Source organism: Oreochromis aureus, linkage group 3, assembly GCF_013358895.1.
Source record: "Oreochromis aureus strain Israel breed Guangdong linkage group 3, ZZ_aureus, whole genome shotgun sequence".
Lineage (NCBI taxonomy): Eukaryota > Metazoa > Chordata > Actinopteri > Cichliformes > Cichlidae > Oreochromis > Oreochromis aureus.
The window spans coordinates 39,284,981-39,299,095 of record NC_052944.1 but is presented as its reverse complement, the minus strand read 5'-3'; the positions used below and the strand labels follow the sequence as shown (position 1 = coordinate 39,299,095).

Below are 14,115 nucleotides of genomic sequence, written 5' to 3'. Positions count from 1 at the left end.
TGATCCAATGCCGAGTGACAGTGGAGGGGAGAGGCGGGAGTCAGACTGATTGAGGCCGGTTGGTGAGGAATGTTATATTACTTCTTTCTGATGTTTCCTTATCATGGTCTGGTTAAAATGGCTCATTATTATTCTTGTATTCCAGACAAAGAAGAAATCACATTTATCACAAGCAGTGAGCAAAGCTCATGCATCTTCCCTTTTTTTGCAACCAGGGTCGTCAAAGACTGAAAACTCAAGCAGTGTCAGTGTTTACCACACAAACATTACCGAGTTAGTCTTCATGCATGTCAGTGAAGAAACATCCATGCATTTTATGCACAAACCATGGGTTCATTTGGTGTTTCAAAACTTTACAGTTCAAGTTTTCAAAGGCTAAAACAAAGACATTAACTGAGATGTGCACATTTGGAAGTCACTCCAACGGTAAAGACAGCACGTTCATGAGATCCTGATGAAAACTAACACACTAGCAAAGCCATAAACTATAAAGTGATGCATTCAGTTAAAGTGGTGTATTTCAAAGCTGCACACACTTGAAGGCATTCCTTCAACACAGTCAAAATCTCAGTTTTAATAGTGTCAGTAATACTGATTGTGTTGTGTGCACAACAAAGTGGGAAGGGAAATCCTATAATATGCACCACTTGCAAGGATGGTTTTGCTTATTCAAAAACAACTTATCCAGTAGAACTGCTGTCGGAGCACACAGTCAACAAGGTTAGCAAAAAATGTCATCAGAGAGAGTGGAAAAGTCTGTTGTGAACACAGACAGCAGCACCTGAGACAAACAGTTATCACGTCTAATTGTTCAGGTTCAAATAAACGTGTGAGCGAATGGTGTAAACATTGCACACACACCATGTCAGAAGTTGTTTAAAGTCTAATACATGCATCTGCTGATTCAGGCTGCAGCTCCTGAGGGTACTAAGTTAATAGCTTAAGTGTTTGCAGGGAGTATCAACCACACCGATCAAACTGAGACATTTCCTGAGCTGATGTGTTAAAAAAATAAACCGAATAAAGCTCAGTGTTTGGTCTATAGTACTGTGTTCACTTTTACCCTGTAGGGTGTAGAACTTCATTGTAGTCTGTCATACACCTCCCCAGAAACTTTACCGCAGCAACCACTGTAGGTCTGTTTGGTAATAACTAGCACAAGGATAATCCATGAAACAAAATGAAGCAGGCTGCAGCTGTTTTTAGGAAACAGTTTAACTGGTATCCTGCCAGTGTAGAAAGTGCTGTTTCACTCATGTTTAAACCGGTCAAATTACACATATTTATATAAATAGAAGACAGAACTAAGGTTTTTATAGTTTTGTGGCTCAAGAATAAAATTGAGCCACAGTTGATAAAAACCTTATTTTGACCTGTATGATCAGCTGAAACCTCGCTGAAAATATCTCTAAAACAGGTTGGGCATTTTCCCTAAGCTAATGCTAACTGCTTTCAGGCAGAGTGATGTTAAACACTTCAAACAGTGTGATTATCACTGGATGTCAGTTATCAAACCAGGCAAGTTTCAACACTCTGGTGCAGTTCAAATCCAGCCTGAACCAGCCTAATCTGATCTGGTCAGGTAGAGTCTAGTTCAGACTGGTTGCAACTTGTTACTCACCATCTATCTCTCCCCCGGGGGCGGAGATCTTGGACATACAGAGGTGGGTGGTGCCGATAACGTCGTTGTGACTAGCTCTATCCCTAAAATGAGAAAGCCATAGAAGGATGCAAAGCGCATAGGTCAAAATGACATTGGTCAAAATGTATCTTATACACTAGTGCGGGGTGGGATAATTAATTTTTCTAAGGGGCTACATGAAATACTAGGACTGTTGTGGTGGGCCACACCGAAGCTTATAAAGAGATAAAGTTAATATTGAGCACAACTGAGTTCAGCTTATTGGTGTGGCACTCCACAACAGTCCCAGTTCCTCATGTGGAAAATTAACTGCCCACCCCTGTTTTTTTGGTGTGGGCCTCCACAACAGTCCCATCTTATAAAGAGGTCAAATTAATATTGATAATGATGCTAAGTTTGATGAACAAATGTGAGAAAGGGAGATTTTAGCTGGAAATCACCAGTCCAGAATTCTGATCCTCATCTTCTCACACATGGAAGGAAACTGGAAAGAGGAAAGGAAAAAAAAACATGTACTTTCTAGTGACAATATAAATACAACTTCTTGGCACAAGAATTGTCTGTCTTTATTTCTTACTCGGACTGGCATGGCCAGGCTCTGGTTCCACTGTGGATTGGCATTCTTCTCCAAAGTCTTAGTGCAGACCTGACAATCAACATTTGTTTTTATTAGCTAAAAATGTATTAGCTTTTCAGTTTTATTTTATTTTGTTGTTGACTAACAATCATTTAAGTCAATGTAATGAACTTTTATAAAGTCATATGCACCGTTTTGCCAGCAAAGTGAATCTCCACCAGGGGATCCACCAGATTCTTCCTGTTGCTATCAAACCCAAGAATCTGCCTCATCCCATCCATGAAGGCATCGTCCACTTCAGACAGAGAAGCATATTAGGAATCTCTCTCTCTATATATTTTTTCAAGCTTATCAAATGTGCATAGAATAACAACAGAGGCTCACTCTGTGGCAGGTCTTCAGCTCTGAAGATCCTCAGGTTGAACGAGGCTCCTCTCAGAGACAGACCTGCAGGCCTCAACAGGTTTGATTCTATATCCTCTTTATCCTCCACACACTCACGTTTATCAGCCTGCAATCACATTAAAGTACAAATACTCACTTGTGATAATGAGTTGCACAGAAAAAGCACAACCATGTAAAAACAGAACAACTCATGTTTCTTGATTGACCTCATAAATGGCCTTGTAGGACTATCTTGCAAAAGACCATGAAACTCACCGGTGGCTCATCTCCAGCTGCTAAGACAAACAAGCTGACCTTCAGGTAACCTTTGACCCCAGCAGAGAGGTCGTCAGGGTCACAAAGCAGAAGCCATTTCCTCAAGAAGCAGTGCCCTGAAACGAGGGGAGGAAGAGAGAGGTTTAAAGCCAGGAGCTTGTAAATTCAGGATAAACAAAAGCAGCTTTGACACACGTCTGGAGAAACTTTTCAAGGTTATCCTTTCTCACACAAAGCAGGACATAATGACACCAAGCTGCAACCCGTGGGGCATGTGACAAAACAAAACATGGCTTTCTGATTGGCATGGACCAAAAAGTGGTCTTGATTTTCTAAATATTATGTATAATCATCACCCTGGATTCCTATTTAGCAGTAAGCATCATTGTTTGACAGACTTAATGGATTTTAACACATCAGTATCACTGATATGAATATATCTTCAAAGATTTTAACTTTGACTGTCCTGACTATGAATAATAACACATTCAAATATGTTTTGATTTCTTATCTCAAACCAGCCTGCTTTTTGTTCTCTTAACACTTGTATAAATGTTTGCTGGACCCCTCAAAGTGAGATGTTACAGCTCGTGAGGTCTATGAATACAGCTCTCCATCCAAGCTTGCTAGCTTTAGCCGATAACTTAGCACTCCACCTTCTTATCCAGATATGGTTATTTCTGGTCCAAAAAAACAGCATTGCAGCAGCAAAAACAATTAACACAGAGGATTCAAAAAGTGGTTAAGAAAACCAGTGGGTGACATCATCTAATGGTTCAGAAACATTTTCATACCTGGAAATACTCCATGTGTGGTTTAGCTAAATGGACACAGGCAGGAGACAGCACACAAGACTCTGACTTGCAAGTGTTGAATACACTGGACAGTTAACTGCATTTGCACCCTGACTCAATCTGACATCACAAAGACTTTGGACCTGGCAGGTTAAAGACCGTTTTAACATTTGTCAAGTGTTCATCTGCCAGGTTGTTGTATAGAACAGCAGTAGTGCCAATGTGTGAGAACAGCTCTTCACTCATCCTTTTTCGTAACCACGTATCCAATTCAGGGTCATAGGAATGCTGGAGCCTATCCCAGTTATCACAGGGCAAAAAGTCAGGGGACAAGCCCAGGAACCCTTCTGCTGTGAGGTGAGGTGAGAGTGCTAGCTGCCTGACCAAAATGGCTAAAAGTTAAGTTAATGAAAAATGTCATCAGACCATCAATCGGACATAATTTACATATCATACAAACATATACTCACTGTGCTCATTGTAGATGGTGCCCACATCCATCTGTGGAAAACAGAACACATGTTTGAGTTCTTCTGATTTCCAAATCGCATGCCTCCCCTCCCAATTTATCACAGTACACAGCAGTCCAATATTCATAGACTAAAGTTAAAGCTCTAAACCTGCCAGTTTACCTTGAATTCACCGATCACGGCATCAGTTCTAAGTGAACGAGAGTCACATACCTGAAAAAGAGAAAGATCATAACTCTGAGAAAAATAAGAAACGCTGATAGTGTTGAATTTCTCCTACATGCTTGATTTACTCAAAGTAAACAAATAAAAAAAGAGGAAAAACGTCACACTCACAGTGATGAAAATGGGTTCGTCAAACAAGTCTGAGGGCGTCTCGAAGAAGTTCAAGAAGAAAGTCTGTGGAGAGAAATAAATGCAAGTTGAAGTTTGAGTAAAAAGCAACATGTAAAGTTTTAATAAAAAGCAGTACAGTGCAAAAAAAGAAAGTTATCAAGACAAGCATACTGGCAAAAAGATTTATTTACCTCATCAAAGACTGGGTTGTTTCCCTTTCTGATTCGGGTCCTCTTGGACTGCCCGGCAACTGCTATCTTAACAACAGGTTTAATGTTGATGCCCGGTAACTGTCGTCCCTCAATGACCCGCACACGAATCTGGACAAGGACACGCGTGGACAGTAACATGCATGGAGTGTAAGTATTCCTTTAATGTGTATTTTTTAAATATTCTAACTAACCTGCAGATCCTGTGGTTTGTTGGGTAGCGGTTTGGGGTGACTGCTGGCTCCTCTCCTCCTCTTCCTCAGCCCTCCTTGGGTGTGGTAGGATGGCGGTGAGCGCTTGGGCGTCTGGGCGGTGGGGGATTCCTGCCCCGGGGGCCCCTGAGGACCAATTATCACCATGGAGCGTCCATCGTCTGCTCCCTGGTCCTCTGTGGGCTCAAGCATCATCATACTCTCCGTATCTTCCTCACCCAAAGTATCCAGAGAGATCACTGCACAGAAAGTAGTCCCAGGAAATAAATCTTGGGGTAAACTGACAAAATTGAGACACTGGGTTGGGCAAATGGAGACAGAAGAAGGGAAAAAACATACAGTGGTGTGAAAAAGTGTTTGTACTCTTCCAGTTTCTTTGTATGTTTTTTACACATTAATGTGTCAGATCAACAAACAAGTTTAAATATTTGATAAAGATAACACAAGCAAACACAAAATGCAGTTCAGTTTCTAAATGAAGGTGTTTATTATTAAGGGGGGAAAAAAACCTCCAAACCTACATGGTCCTGTGTGAAAACGTGATTGAAGAAATCACTTAAATAGGACCTGCCTGACAAAGTGGAGTAGACCAAAAGATTCTCAAAAGCCAGACATTGAGCCACTATCCAAGGAAATTCAGGAGCAAATGAGAAACAAAGTAAGTGAGATCTCTCAGTCTGGAAAAGGTTATAAAGCATTTTTATAGCTTTGGGACTCAAGTGAACCACAGTGAGAGACATTACCCGCAAATGGAGAAAACCTGAAACAGTGTTGACCCTTCCCAGGAGTGGTCAGATGACCAAAATTACCCCAAGAGCACAGCGATGGCTCATCCAAGAGGTCACAAAAGACCTCAGAACAACATCCAAAGAACTGCAGGCCTCACTTGCCTTAGTTAAGGTCAGTGCCACTGCTGAGCAAAAGGAACAAAGTCTCATCTCAGTTTGCCAGAAAACATCTTGATGATCCCCAAGACTTTTGGAAAAATACTGTGTGGACTGACAAGAAAAAGTTGAGCTTTATGAAAGGTGTGTGTGTCATTACATCTGCTGTAAAAGTAACACAGCATCTGGTAAGGGTAAACTCTTTTTCACACCACTGTATTTATTGTTTCACTACATGACATGCTGAGGTTACTTGTGACTGTGTCCAGCTCCACACTAGGGTTGTTATGAGGCTGAGGCTCCAGCTGGGGAGGAGGTTGAAACATCGGAGCGGATCCTGGAGGAGGGAGGTAGGAAACTTGCAGGGTCAGCGTGGCCTATGGGAGGCAGAAAACACAATTTGTAGAAGATCTGTCATGTTTGGCTGTGTGGCAGGCAGAATGTAGGACCCAAACGCAGGGCTTGGAGACAAAATGCTTAACTAAAGGTGGCAGCTTTATTGCTGGAGAACACAAACTAACACTTGGTACATGAACGCTAAAAGAAAACAAAAGATAAACTTGAACTGAAAGTCTTGCACTTGTCATTTCATGACATGGCTAGAGATCATGGTGCTCACGCAAGAACACACAGCAAATGTGGAGGACGCAACAACAAACAGGGGAAGACTGAGGACTTAAATAGACAGGCAGGATAACGAGAGGGTGGAGAACAGGTGCACACTCAGCTGGAACTAGTCACACATAAGAAGACAAAGAGGAAGTGAACACAGGACACTTGTATATGTCTCTGGAGAAAGTACAGTAAAAGGACAATGGAAGAGCAGATCAGCGGATGGTACTTGATAAGTAACTTAACTGCAATGGCCTTTATGCTTCCCATGCTATTCACCTGTCTCATCCTTAAATTAAGGTTAGGCTTAGAGTAAGAGTTAGCCATCCTACCTTCAGATTTACTAAAACTGATGCAAGACTGAGTTATAAAAGCGATTCACTCCGTGTTCCGTTGTTTTGATGGTGGAAACTATCCAAAGAAGCCAAAACAGTTATTTATACCAGGCTGTGACTAATGCTCTTAAGTTTGAGCTTAACTTATTTTTAGTGCCTCTTCAGGCCTTTTGAGGAACTGCAATTTCTAGCACTTTTTAGCAATTTTATTTGTTTTTTTGCACCCTACAAATTGGTTTGAATTAAATTCAGGGAATTTCACTTCATCATACACCTTAGGACAAATTATGCATAAAACATGTGGCTAATTGGTCTAGGGCAGGGGTGTCAAACATGACCAGAATTGGCCTGGCAAAGACTCCAGTCTGGGACACTGGATTGCTTCGGAAAATGTGAAGGATAACATAATATTTGGACTTTTAATTGTGTAATTGTATAGTTTAATTGTTTATTTGCATAAGTTACAGCTTTTCCTACTGATAAGACCTCCCCTGTATCCATTCGTATTTCACCAAAGTAATTAAGTTATAGATTTCTGTAGTTTAACACATTTAATTCTTAAAATTTCTGTTGAAATAGTACTCTATTTTTGTATATAAGATATCTCAGGGATTAAATGTGTAGTTAAACTTCTGAACACTGGCAGAAGGGACTGTTTCACTGTTCTGCCCAACATAAGATAAAAGTGCAAGTTGTCCCTGGTTTAAATCCTGGACGAGCCCACGGTTCTTCACTTATAGTTCTCTACCCAAAGTCAAAGTGGCATTTAACCTCACCACTACCATAAAAGACCTGTTTCCTGCACACTGTAATCAAGATGAGTTACCCTGTGGTAGCAGGGGTGGCTTCTACTGTTTCCTTCAACAGGAAAAAGCAGCTTAAGTGATAAGCTGTTATGTTTCTGTAAACAAACTCATCAGACTCGGCGTGTCCAGCTCTGGTCAGACTACAGTTTCTATGGAGTAGATGTTAAGAATGTGAATATCTTGACATGTTTTTCTTGATTTCTTGGATCTATCTCACTGAATCTGTGAAAGATTTGGTTTGTGGAAGCAAACTGTTGTAAGGTCAAATGCATCAAGAAATAATCTAGAAATCTTTGAAGAAATAATATTAGTTTTATTTTTGTTTATAACAGAGTTTGCTTTTTTTTTTTGTATGACTAATGAAGAAAAAACCTGATAAATCACACATTGTACATACCATACAGTGTGTGTGGGTGTGGGCACATGTATGTGGCATCAATCAGGTCCAGTCTGACAGTGACAGGAAAACTTTGTTTTGGCTTCAGGAAGCAAGGATGGGGATGGTGTGCATGTGTGTGTGTGCCTGCCCACATCTTATACTTCTGCATCTTCTGCTTAAAGACCAATTTGAGTTTGAGCTCTTTTGGAAACTAAAACTACTGAACAATTTTATTTTAGTTGGGGTTGGGTTAGACCTGTCACTGTGACAACTGGTTATCTAGGCTATGCTTGTATTATGTCAATGTGGGTCTCCATAGAGCAATGTTGCATAATTAGAGGAAAGGGAAAATCAAGCATTTCATCACTGAATAAGCATCAGCTGCTAAAGGTTTCTCATCATTAGAAGTTTTCTTTTTTAATTTTTAAAAAAAGGCTCCAGTAATACTAGCCATTGATAGATACTGTATTCCAGGTGTCTTTTCAATGAACAATGAACAATAAAAAACCACCTAGTATTCAATATCCCAGCTGCCATAAGGACCCTCAGAGAATACATGCAGAATGGGGAGAACATGCAAGCTAGGACTTTGTGGCAGTGTGGTACCAGTGCTTATTAGATTTAATTCAATTTGACATAACCTTGCTGATATAAGATAAATAGTGCTGATCACATACTTGGAACAAACTGAAAAAGATGAAAAACATAAAGAACATCTCTTGCTTCCAGCAAGACTTTTGCCTAATTTTGAGCTCATGGGTTCATATTTTCCAACAAAAAAGTACAAGAAATATAAACATATTCAGGGTGATACAGAAAATCCATGTTGGATTTCCCCAGCAGCACTTGAACACATCAGTGCCTCTTCAAGTCTAAGACCCACCCACTAACCACCTGTCGACCATTTTTCTTGACATTGCAGACCTGATCAGCCTTAGTCAGCAGATCAGCAAAAAACCCATCTAATAAAATCAACTGCAATTATTTATAGTTCATTTTATTTGTTGTGGAGAGATATTTTTGTGTTTCTGTTTCTTCTTTTTTTTATTCAGGAAATAACAAATCAACTATGATTCAGAAATGTTGCTCACTTTATTTTAAGCTCAAAAGAGGAAACTTGGAGTGATTTATAATCCGACTCATGACGCAGTTAGGCTGCAGATTAATCAGTCAGTGCAGTTCCGTGTGCTCACCCCTGTGTTGTTCCTCTTGGTGTCCAGCAAGGAGATGGTGAAGGTGGCGGCGAAATTGGGAGAGTTGAGCACATCTCTAAGAGCGAGCCGACACTCCCCCAGAAACCTGAAAGAGACACACACAAGAGACAAGGAGATGGATCTTAAACACAACTGTGTTATTTACAAAATAACATCTTTAAAGACACAGCTGGAGTTGATTCCAAGTACGTTTTCCCTGGAAGTCTCACTATGAGGATCAAAGAAATGACAGCATTAATATGTCAGCCACCATTAGGCTGAAAAAACAAATAAACATATCAGAAAGAGAGAGAAAACTTTAGGACTGGTAAATTCTTAAAAATTAGGAATGCATTAACCAGTTCAGCAACAACCAAGAAAAGTTGATGATCACAAAATTCGTTCCTTCGTTAACAAAAAACAAACAAACAAAAAAAAAACCTCTTCCTTACATCTGACCAAAGCAAGAACACTCTTGAGGAGGCATGCATGCCATTGCCAAAGTCTCCAATAAAGAGATGTATTATCTGGCAGAGCATCTCAAAGAAGGAAACCCAGTATTTGGTGATATCCATCTGTTATAGACTTCAAGGACTGAATTACTGCTCTGACTTATGACCACATGACCCTAACGGTGTGGCACCTGTGCCTAGTCTCTAATAAATTGTTAGTCTCCCTGTTTCCCCATTCACAGTCATTTTCTGACATCTTGCAACATTTATTCCCCAACCTTGGTGGTTATTTTTGTTACTGTACAACATTGTCAAGCAAAGTTGTACAGCCTAGAGAGATCAAAGGAAAGTGGTAAAGCAAATATATAGGAAATACACCCTAAAAGGACAAATATGTACTTCACACATTAAGTCCAGGTGAATAGAAAATCACCAACAACAAAACAAAACAAATGCTCTGTTTAGGTTCTCAGTCATCCAGGTCATGGTACTCTATCCAGCTACAAAACAAAAAGCGACTTGACTACTTTAAGTTTCTTGAAGATGTTTCGTGTCTCATCCGAGAAACTCCTTCAGTTCTAAAACCAAATGGTATTTAAACTGTAGTGGGAATTGTCCCTTAAGAGGCTATCTATCCCCACTGTGAATGGCCATCTTTGAACAGAGGAGGTGGTTTACAACACCAACAGGGTGTAGCAAGGTCTCACAATGGTTTCATTGGAAGACTCATGACCCATGCCTTTTTTTCACACTTTGGCTCATGTGGTGAGGCACATGATCAGTAGTGGGTAGCTGAAGATGAGAGGGGAAACGTCTTCAAGAAACTTAAAGACGAACAATCACTTTTCTTCCAAGCTCATTAGAAAACAAATACTCAGTACAACGATAATGGATTTATGCTGAGAGCTGAGACACAGTCAAGTTCCACTGTAATTTGAGTGGCTGATTTATGGATCCATTCATCTTTCAGCACAACAGATAGTGAATGGGTGGGAATTTGGCAGAATAAAAACCACAATGAGGGGAAGACCTGATTCTTTAGTTCCTGCCCCTTCCCTTCCGAAAGAACTCTAACTGGCCTGACATCTTGATCGAGTGAAGTAATCCAAAAATAACCCACTGAGGGGTCCACTGGCCACATCTCTACTGTGAGAATGTGCAGCTCCATCTAACCAAACTTAGTATGACAATCCCAAATTTATTATCCCAGGGGTGATTCGTACATATCACCTCTTTATCTGTCTGTTGGCCAGCACAAGGTTTAAAATAACTTACAAAACAGGTGCCAGTGATGAGTGATTAAAAGTAAATATAGCCCGTTTATGTTTGGAGTTTAAAACAGACCTTTCCCTTTTACTCTTCAGTTGTGTTTGTAGGTTTGATCTATTTTTCGTGTTTAAAACAATTATGCCTCTTCTTTGTAAATCTCTAATGATACGATCGGTCATTTTGTGTAAATGAAATGCCTTATACTTCTTCAGTGTTTTGATGCCACACTGCATCTGAATGCATACAATTAGCATAGCACACAGTACCTGTTTCTCCCCATTTTCTCATGATCTTTAACAACACAGTGAATCTCAGCTCCAGAGTCCAGAGGAATCCCCTTCAGATCCCACTCAAAACCCTGACGGACACAAAGGAAAGAAATGTAAAAAAAAAAAAACAACAGTGAAAACTGCACCTTTGTTGCATTATATTTGTGAAGTACTTCTAACTTTACTGCAGTGTTGCAAATAATATTTTGGTCTGGTTATTTTGCTCCCATACAGAGATGTTGTCACAATTTGACCAGCTCGTAATGTTGCAAACTTACTAAATGCACTGAATGTATTTTTAGGGTATGCTAGATAGCTGGTAAGCTAACACTAGCTGGTAAGGTACCCAGGGGAAAGCCAATTCAGGGTTGGTTTGAATTCCCAACACATCATACAGGCTTGTGTAAGTAAAATCAAACCATTTTTTCTAACTAATGTTAGCTAATGTTAGCCTTCATGTTAAGTGCAAATTGTTGACTGCATACAGCAAATTTCTATCTTAAGCAGTTATGTCTGATCTAACTTTCAGATAGCAAATTATTTTACTCGCTATGAGCTGCCTGATGTTGCGACCAGATGTGAATAAAGAAGCAGTCAAAACTAGCATTGTTAGGAACCAATGGTAGATTATTGTAACATAACAACAGACTTACCTAAATTGCAAGGCTGCTGCCATTCTAACAAATAAAATATCTTTATATCTTTACTAGATCTTTTTTTGTTTTCAGTTATTTTTGTCTGTGTTTTGAGTTTCTATATGAATCTATGGGTGCTTCACTTTGATGAGGACTCCCGGACTGTACGCAAGCGGAGGACTCATCTTGGATTTTCTACTTTGAGTCATTTACAGAGACCAAGCAATGCCTTACTTTTAAATTAGGTTATAACATATTCTCACATTAATAATTAAAATATACTTAATATTTGATGTTTGCATCATCACACATCTAGGACTTTTCACAGATGATCGGTTAATGAATCTGTGGCTTTATGGAGGACTTACCTCATTCCACACAGGGTTAGGATTGTTTTTGATGACCTTTGTCTTCTTCTTGGACCCTGAAACAGATGTAGAAAATGGAAAATGTAATATTCGCAGTTTTTCTATATGAGGATGATCCTACAAATTAGGACATTGATAAGTTGTGTCAGAAATGAGAAAAATAAGCTTTCACGCCATCTGGAAAAACTGAAAGTCTCCTTTTACAGTAACCAACAACTTAAAGAAGTTAGAAACCTGTGTGTCAAATATATTTGCTCTGCTATTAGCTCAACTAATAGTGCAAACTTAACTTACAAAGTAAAGTTTTAACCGACATTTATGGACATGCCCATCATTAAAAATAAATTTTAAAAATCAGATTAGTGGAAAAAATATTTTTAACAATACAAAAGAAAATGTTGTGTCCTAATCTACTCTAACTTTGAATATGCATAATAATAACTCAGTAGGGGCCTTCAGAAAAAACTCAAAATCTATGCAGTCATCTCTATCTATCCTAAACTAGCCACACTGACAAACATTTTAATGAAATGCGTAGAATAAAATAGTTAAATGTTCCAGTAAGGGTGGATTGTTTATCTTTACCACTCATGTACCTGTATAATGATAAGAAAAACTGCTCCATCACACGAAACTTTTGTTACCCTCGTTCATGGTTGTGCTAACCAAAGATATGATTCTTTATAAGTTATTCTGAATGTTAAAACATAAGAACAAAAAAAAAAAACTTTGCGCATTGCACCTTAAAACTTTGGAATAAATTACCCTTCTCCATAAAAAAATGCTAAAGTCAGAGTTTAAAGTTGAAATATGTGCTATTTTTGGTAAACAAAATGAAGACTATTGCAGAAATTGAACTTACTATGTAATTTTTATTATCTGTATTTTAAGTTGTTGTAAAGATTAAATAATATAAGTATATCAATTCTAGTCAGCTCATTTTGTGTGATGATTACTGACATACATTTTATTGTAATTCCTCCAAAAGGTGCACTATAGAAACAAGTTCGCACATGGTATAAATATTCTGCTCTAAAATAACTACTGACACACAATAGGTTTATTTGTATATGTGTGTTATCTTTCCATGGCTTCCTGTAACATGAAGTTCGGAGCTCTGATTTCCTGCCCGCCGTCGGCCAGCTTTAACCAGAAGTGAGAGGTGAGACAGGTTAATACCCTGCCAGAATAGGTACTCAAATACTGAAGGCCACTTATGAAACAATATGTGTACAAACATGTGATAATGTGAGTTATCACACAGGGGGGCAGTTATCACAGTTTCCAATTATTTTTGGTAAAACAGGAATTGATTGGGACACAGACTAAACTGGTGCTTCCAGATAAAAGGAAACAGAGTCAGTGGCCATTGTCTTCATCTTTGAAGTTACCTTTTCATTTGTATGACAGCAGACATGCTAATTCCTGGTAAATGTCACCAAGGACAGCTGAAGCTGATACAAATGACGGTAGTTTTGCATGTATTGACTGCAGTTGTTTATCTGATAATCCCATTAGATTAGATTATTTTAAAAATTACTTAAATTATTCCTGAGGAGCTTTTAAAGACATGCTTTACATGATGATGTATTTTAAAGGCAAGTGCAAATAAAACCAGAAAGGTCAGAGGGTTACAAAAGTCAAATATGATCAATTACAGATTTTTAACCATGAGTAAACAAAAAACGCTGAATGAATAACTTAAACAACTGGTGTATAAAATGTGCAAAAAAGAGGATCGGAAAAATGTAATAAGAGGATAGGAGACACTAAAAATGAAACTAAAAGGGTGTCCACACAGGAAGCTATTCGTTCATTGCACATCATTTTGTTGCTTAGGTTTGGTCACCAACAACAGGCTCAGTTTGCCTTGGTAACCTTCTGAATTCATCACCCTGCCATATCATCCAACTCATAGTTGACACAAGTTTATCTTAGAACCACAGGGAGTATCAAACGTGGACATAACTTCCAGGTCAAAAAAATTAAGTCAATGCAGTTGTGCCTAAAAAC

The 14,115-nt window shown here is 39.0% G+C and overlaps 1 protein-coding gene across 1 annotated transcript in view; it reads right to left on the bottom strand.

Annotated features, from left to right (window-relative positions):
- dysf (dysferlin, limb girdle muscular dystrophy 2B (autosomal recessive)) overlaps nucleotides 1–14,115 on the bottom strand; it is a 104,263-nt gene that overhangs the window by 74,544 nt on the left and 15,604 nt on the right. The window contains exons 2-16 of the mRNA XM_039610216.1: nucleotides 12,103–12,158; nucleotides 11,097–11,188; nucleotides 9,110–9,215; nucleotides 6,038–6,161; nucleotides 4,883–5,139; nucleotides 4,671–4,799; nucleotides 4,480–4,542; nucleotides 4,306–4,356; nucleotides 4,144–4,174; nucleotides 2,880–2,995; nucleotides 2,604–2,730; nucleotides 2,411–2,514; nucleotides 2,220–2,288; nucleotides 2,083–2,126; nucleotides 1,622–1,704 (exon numbers count right to left, since the gene is read on the bottom strand). Of these exons, the coding sequence (XP_039466150.1) occupies nucleotides 1,622–1,704; nucleotides 2,083–2,126; nucleotides 2,220–2,288; nucleotides 2,411–2,514; nucleotides 2,604–2,730; nucleotides 2,880–2,995; nucleotides 4,144–4,174; nucleotides 4,306–4,356; nucleotides 4,480–4,542; nucleotides 4,671–4,799; nucleotides 4,883–5,139; nucleotides 6,038–6,161; nucleotides 9,110–9,215; nucleotides 11,097–11,188; nucleotides 12,103–12,158 (1,452 nt within the window). The remainder of the gene's footprint in view (nucleotides 1–1,621; nucleotides 1,705–2,082; nucleotides 2,127–2,219; nucleotides 2,289–2,410; nucleotides 2,515–2,603; nucleotides 2,731–2,879; nucleotides 2,996–4,143; nucleotides 4,175–4,305; nucleotides 4,357–4,479; nucleotides 4,543–4,670; nucleotides 4,800–4,882; nucleotides 5,140–6,037; nucleotides 6,162–9,109; nucleotides 9,216–11,096; nucleotides 11,189–12,102; nucleotides 12,159–14,115) is intronic.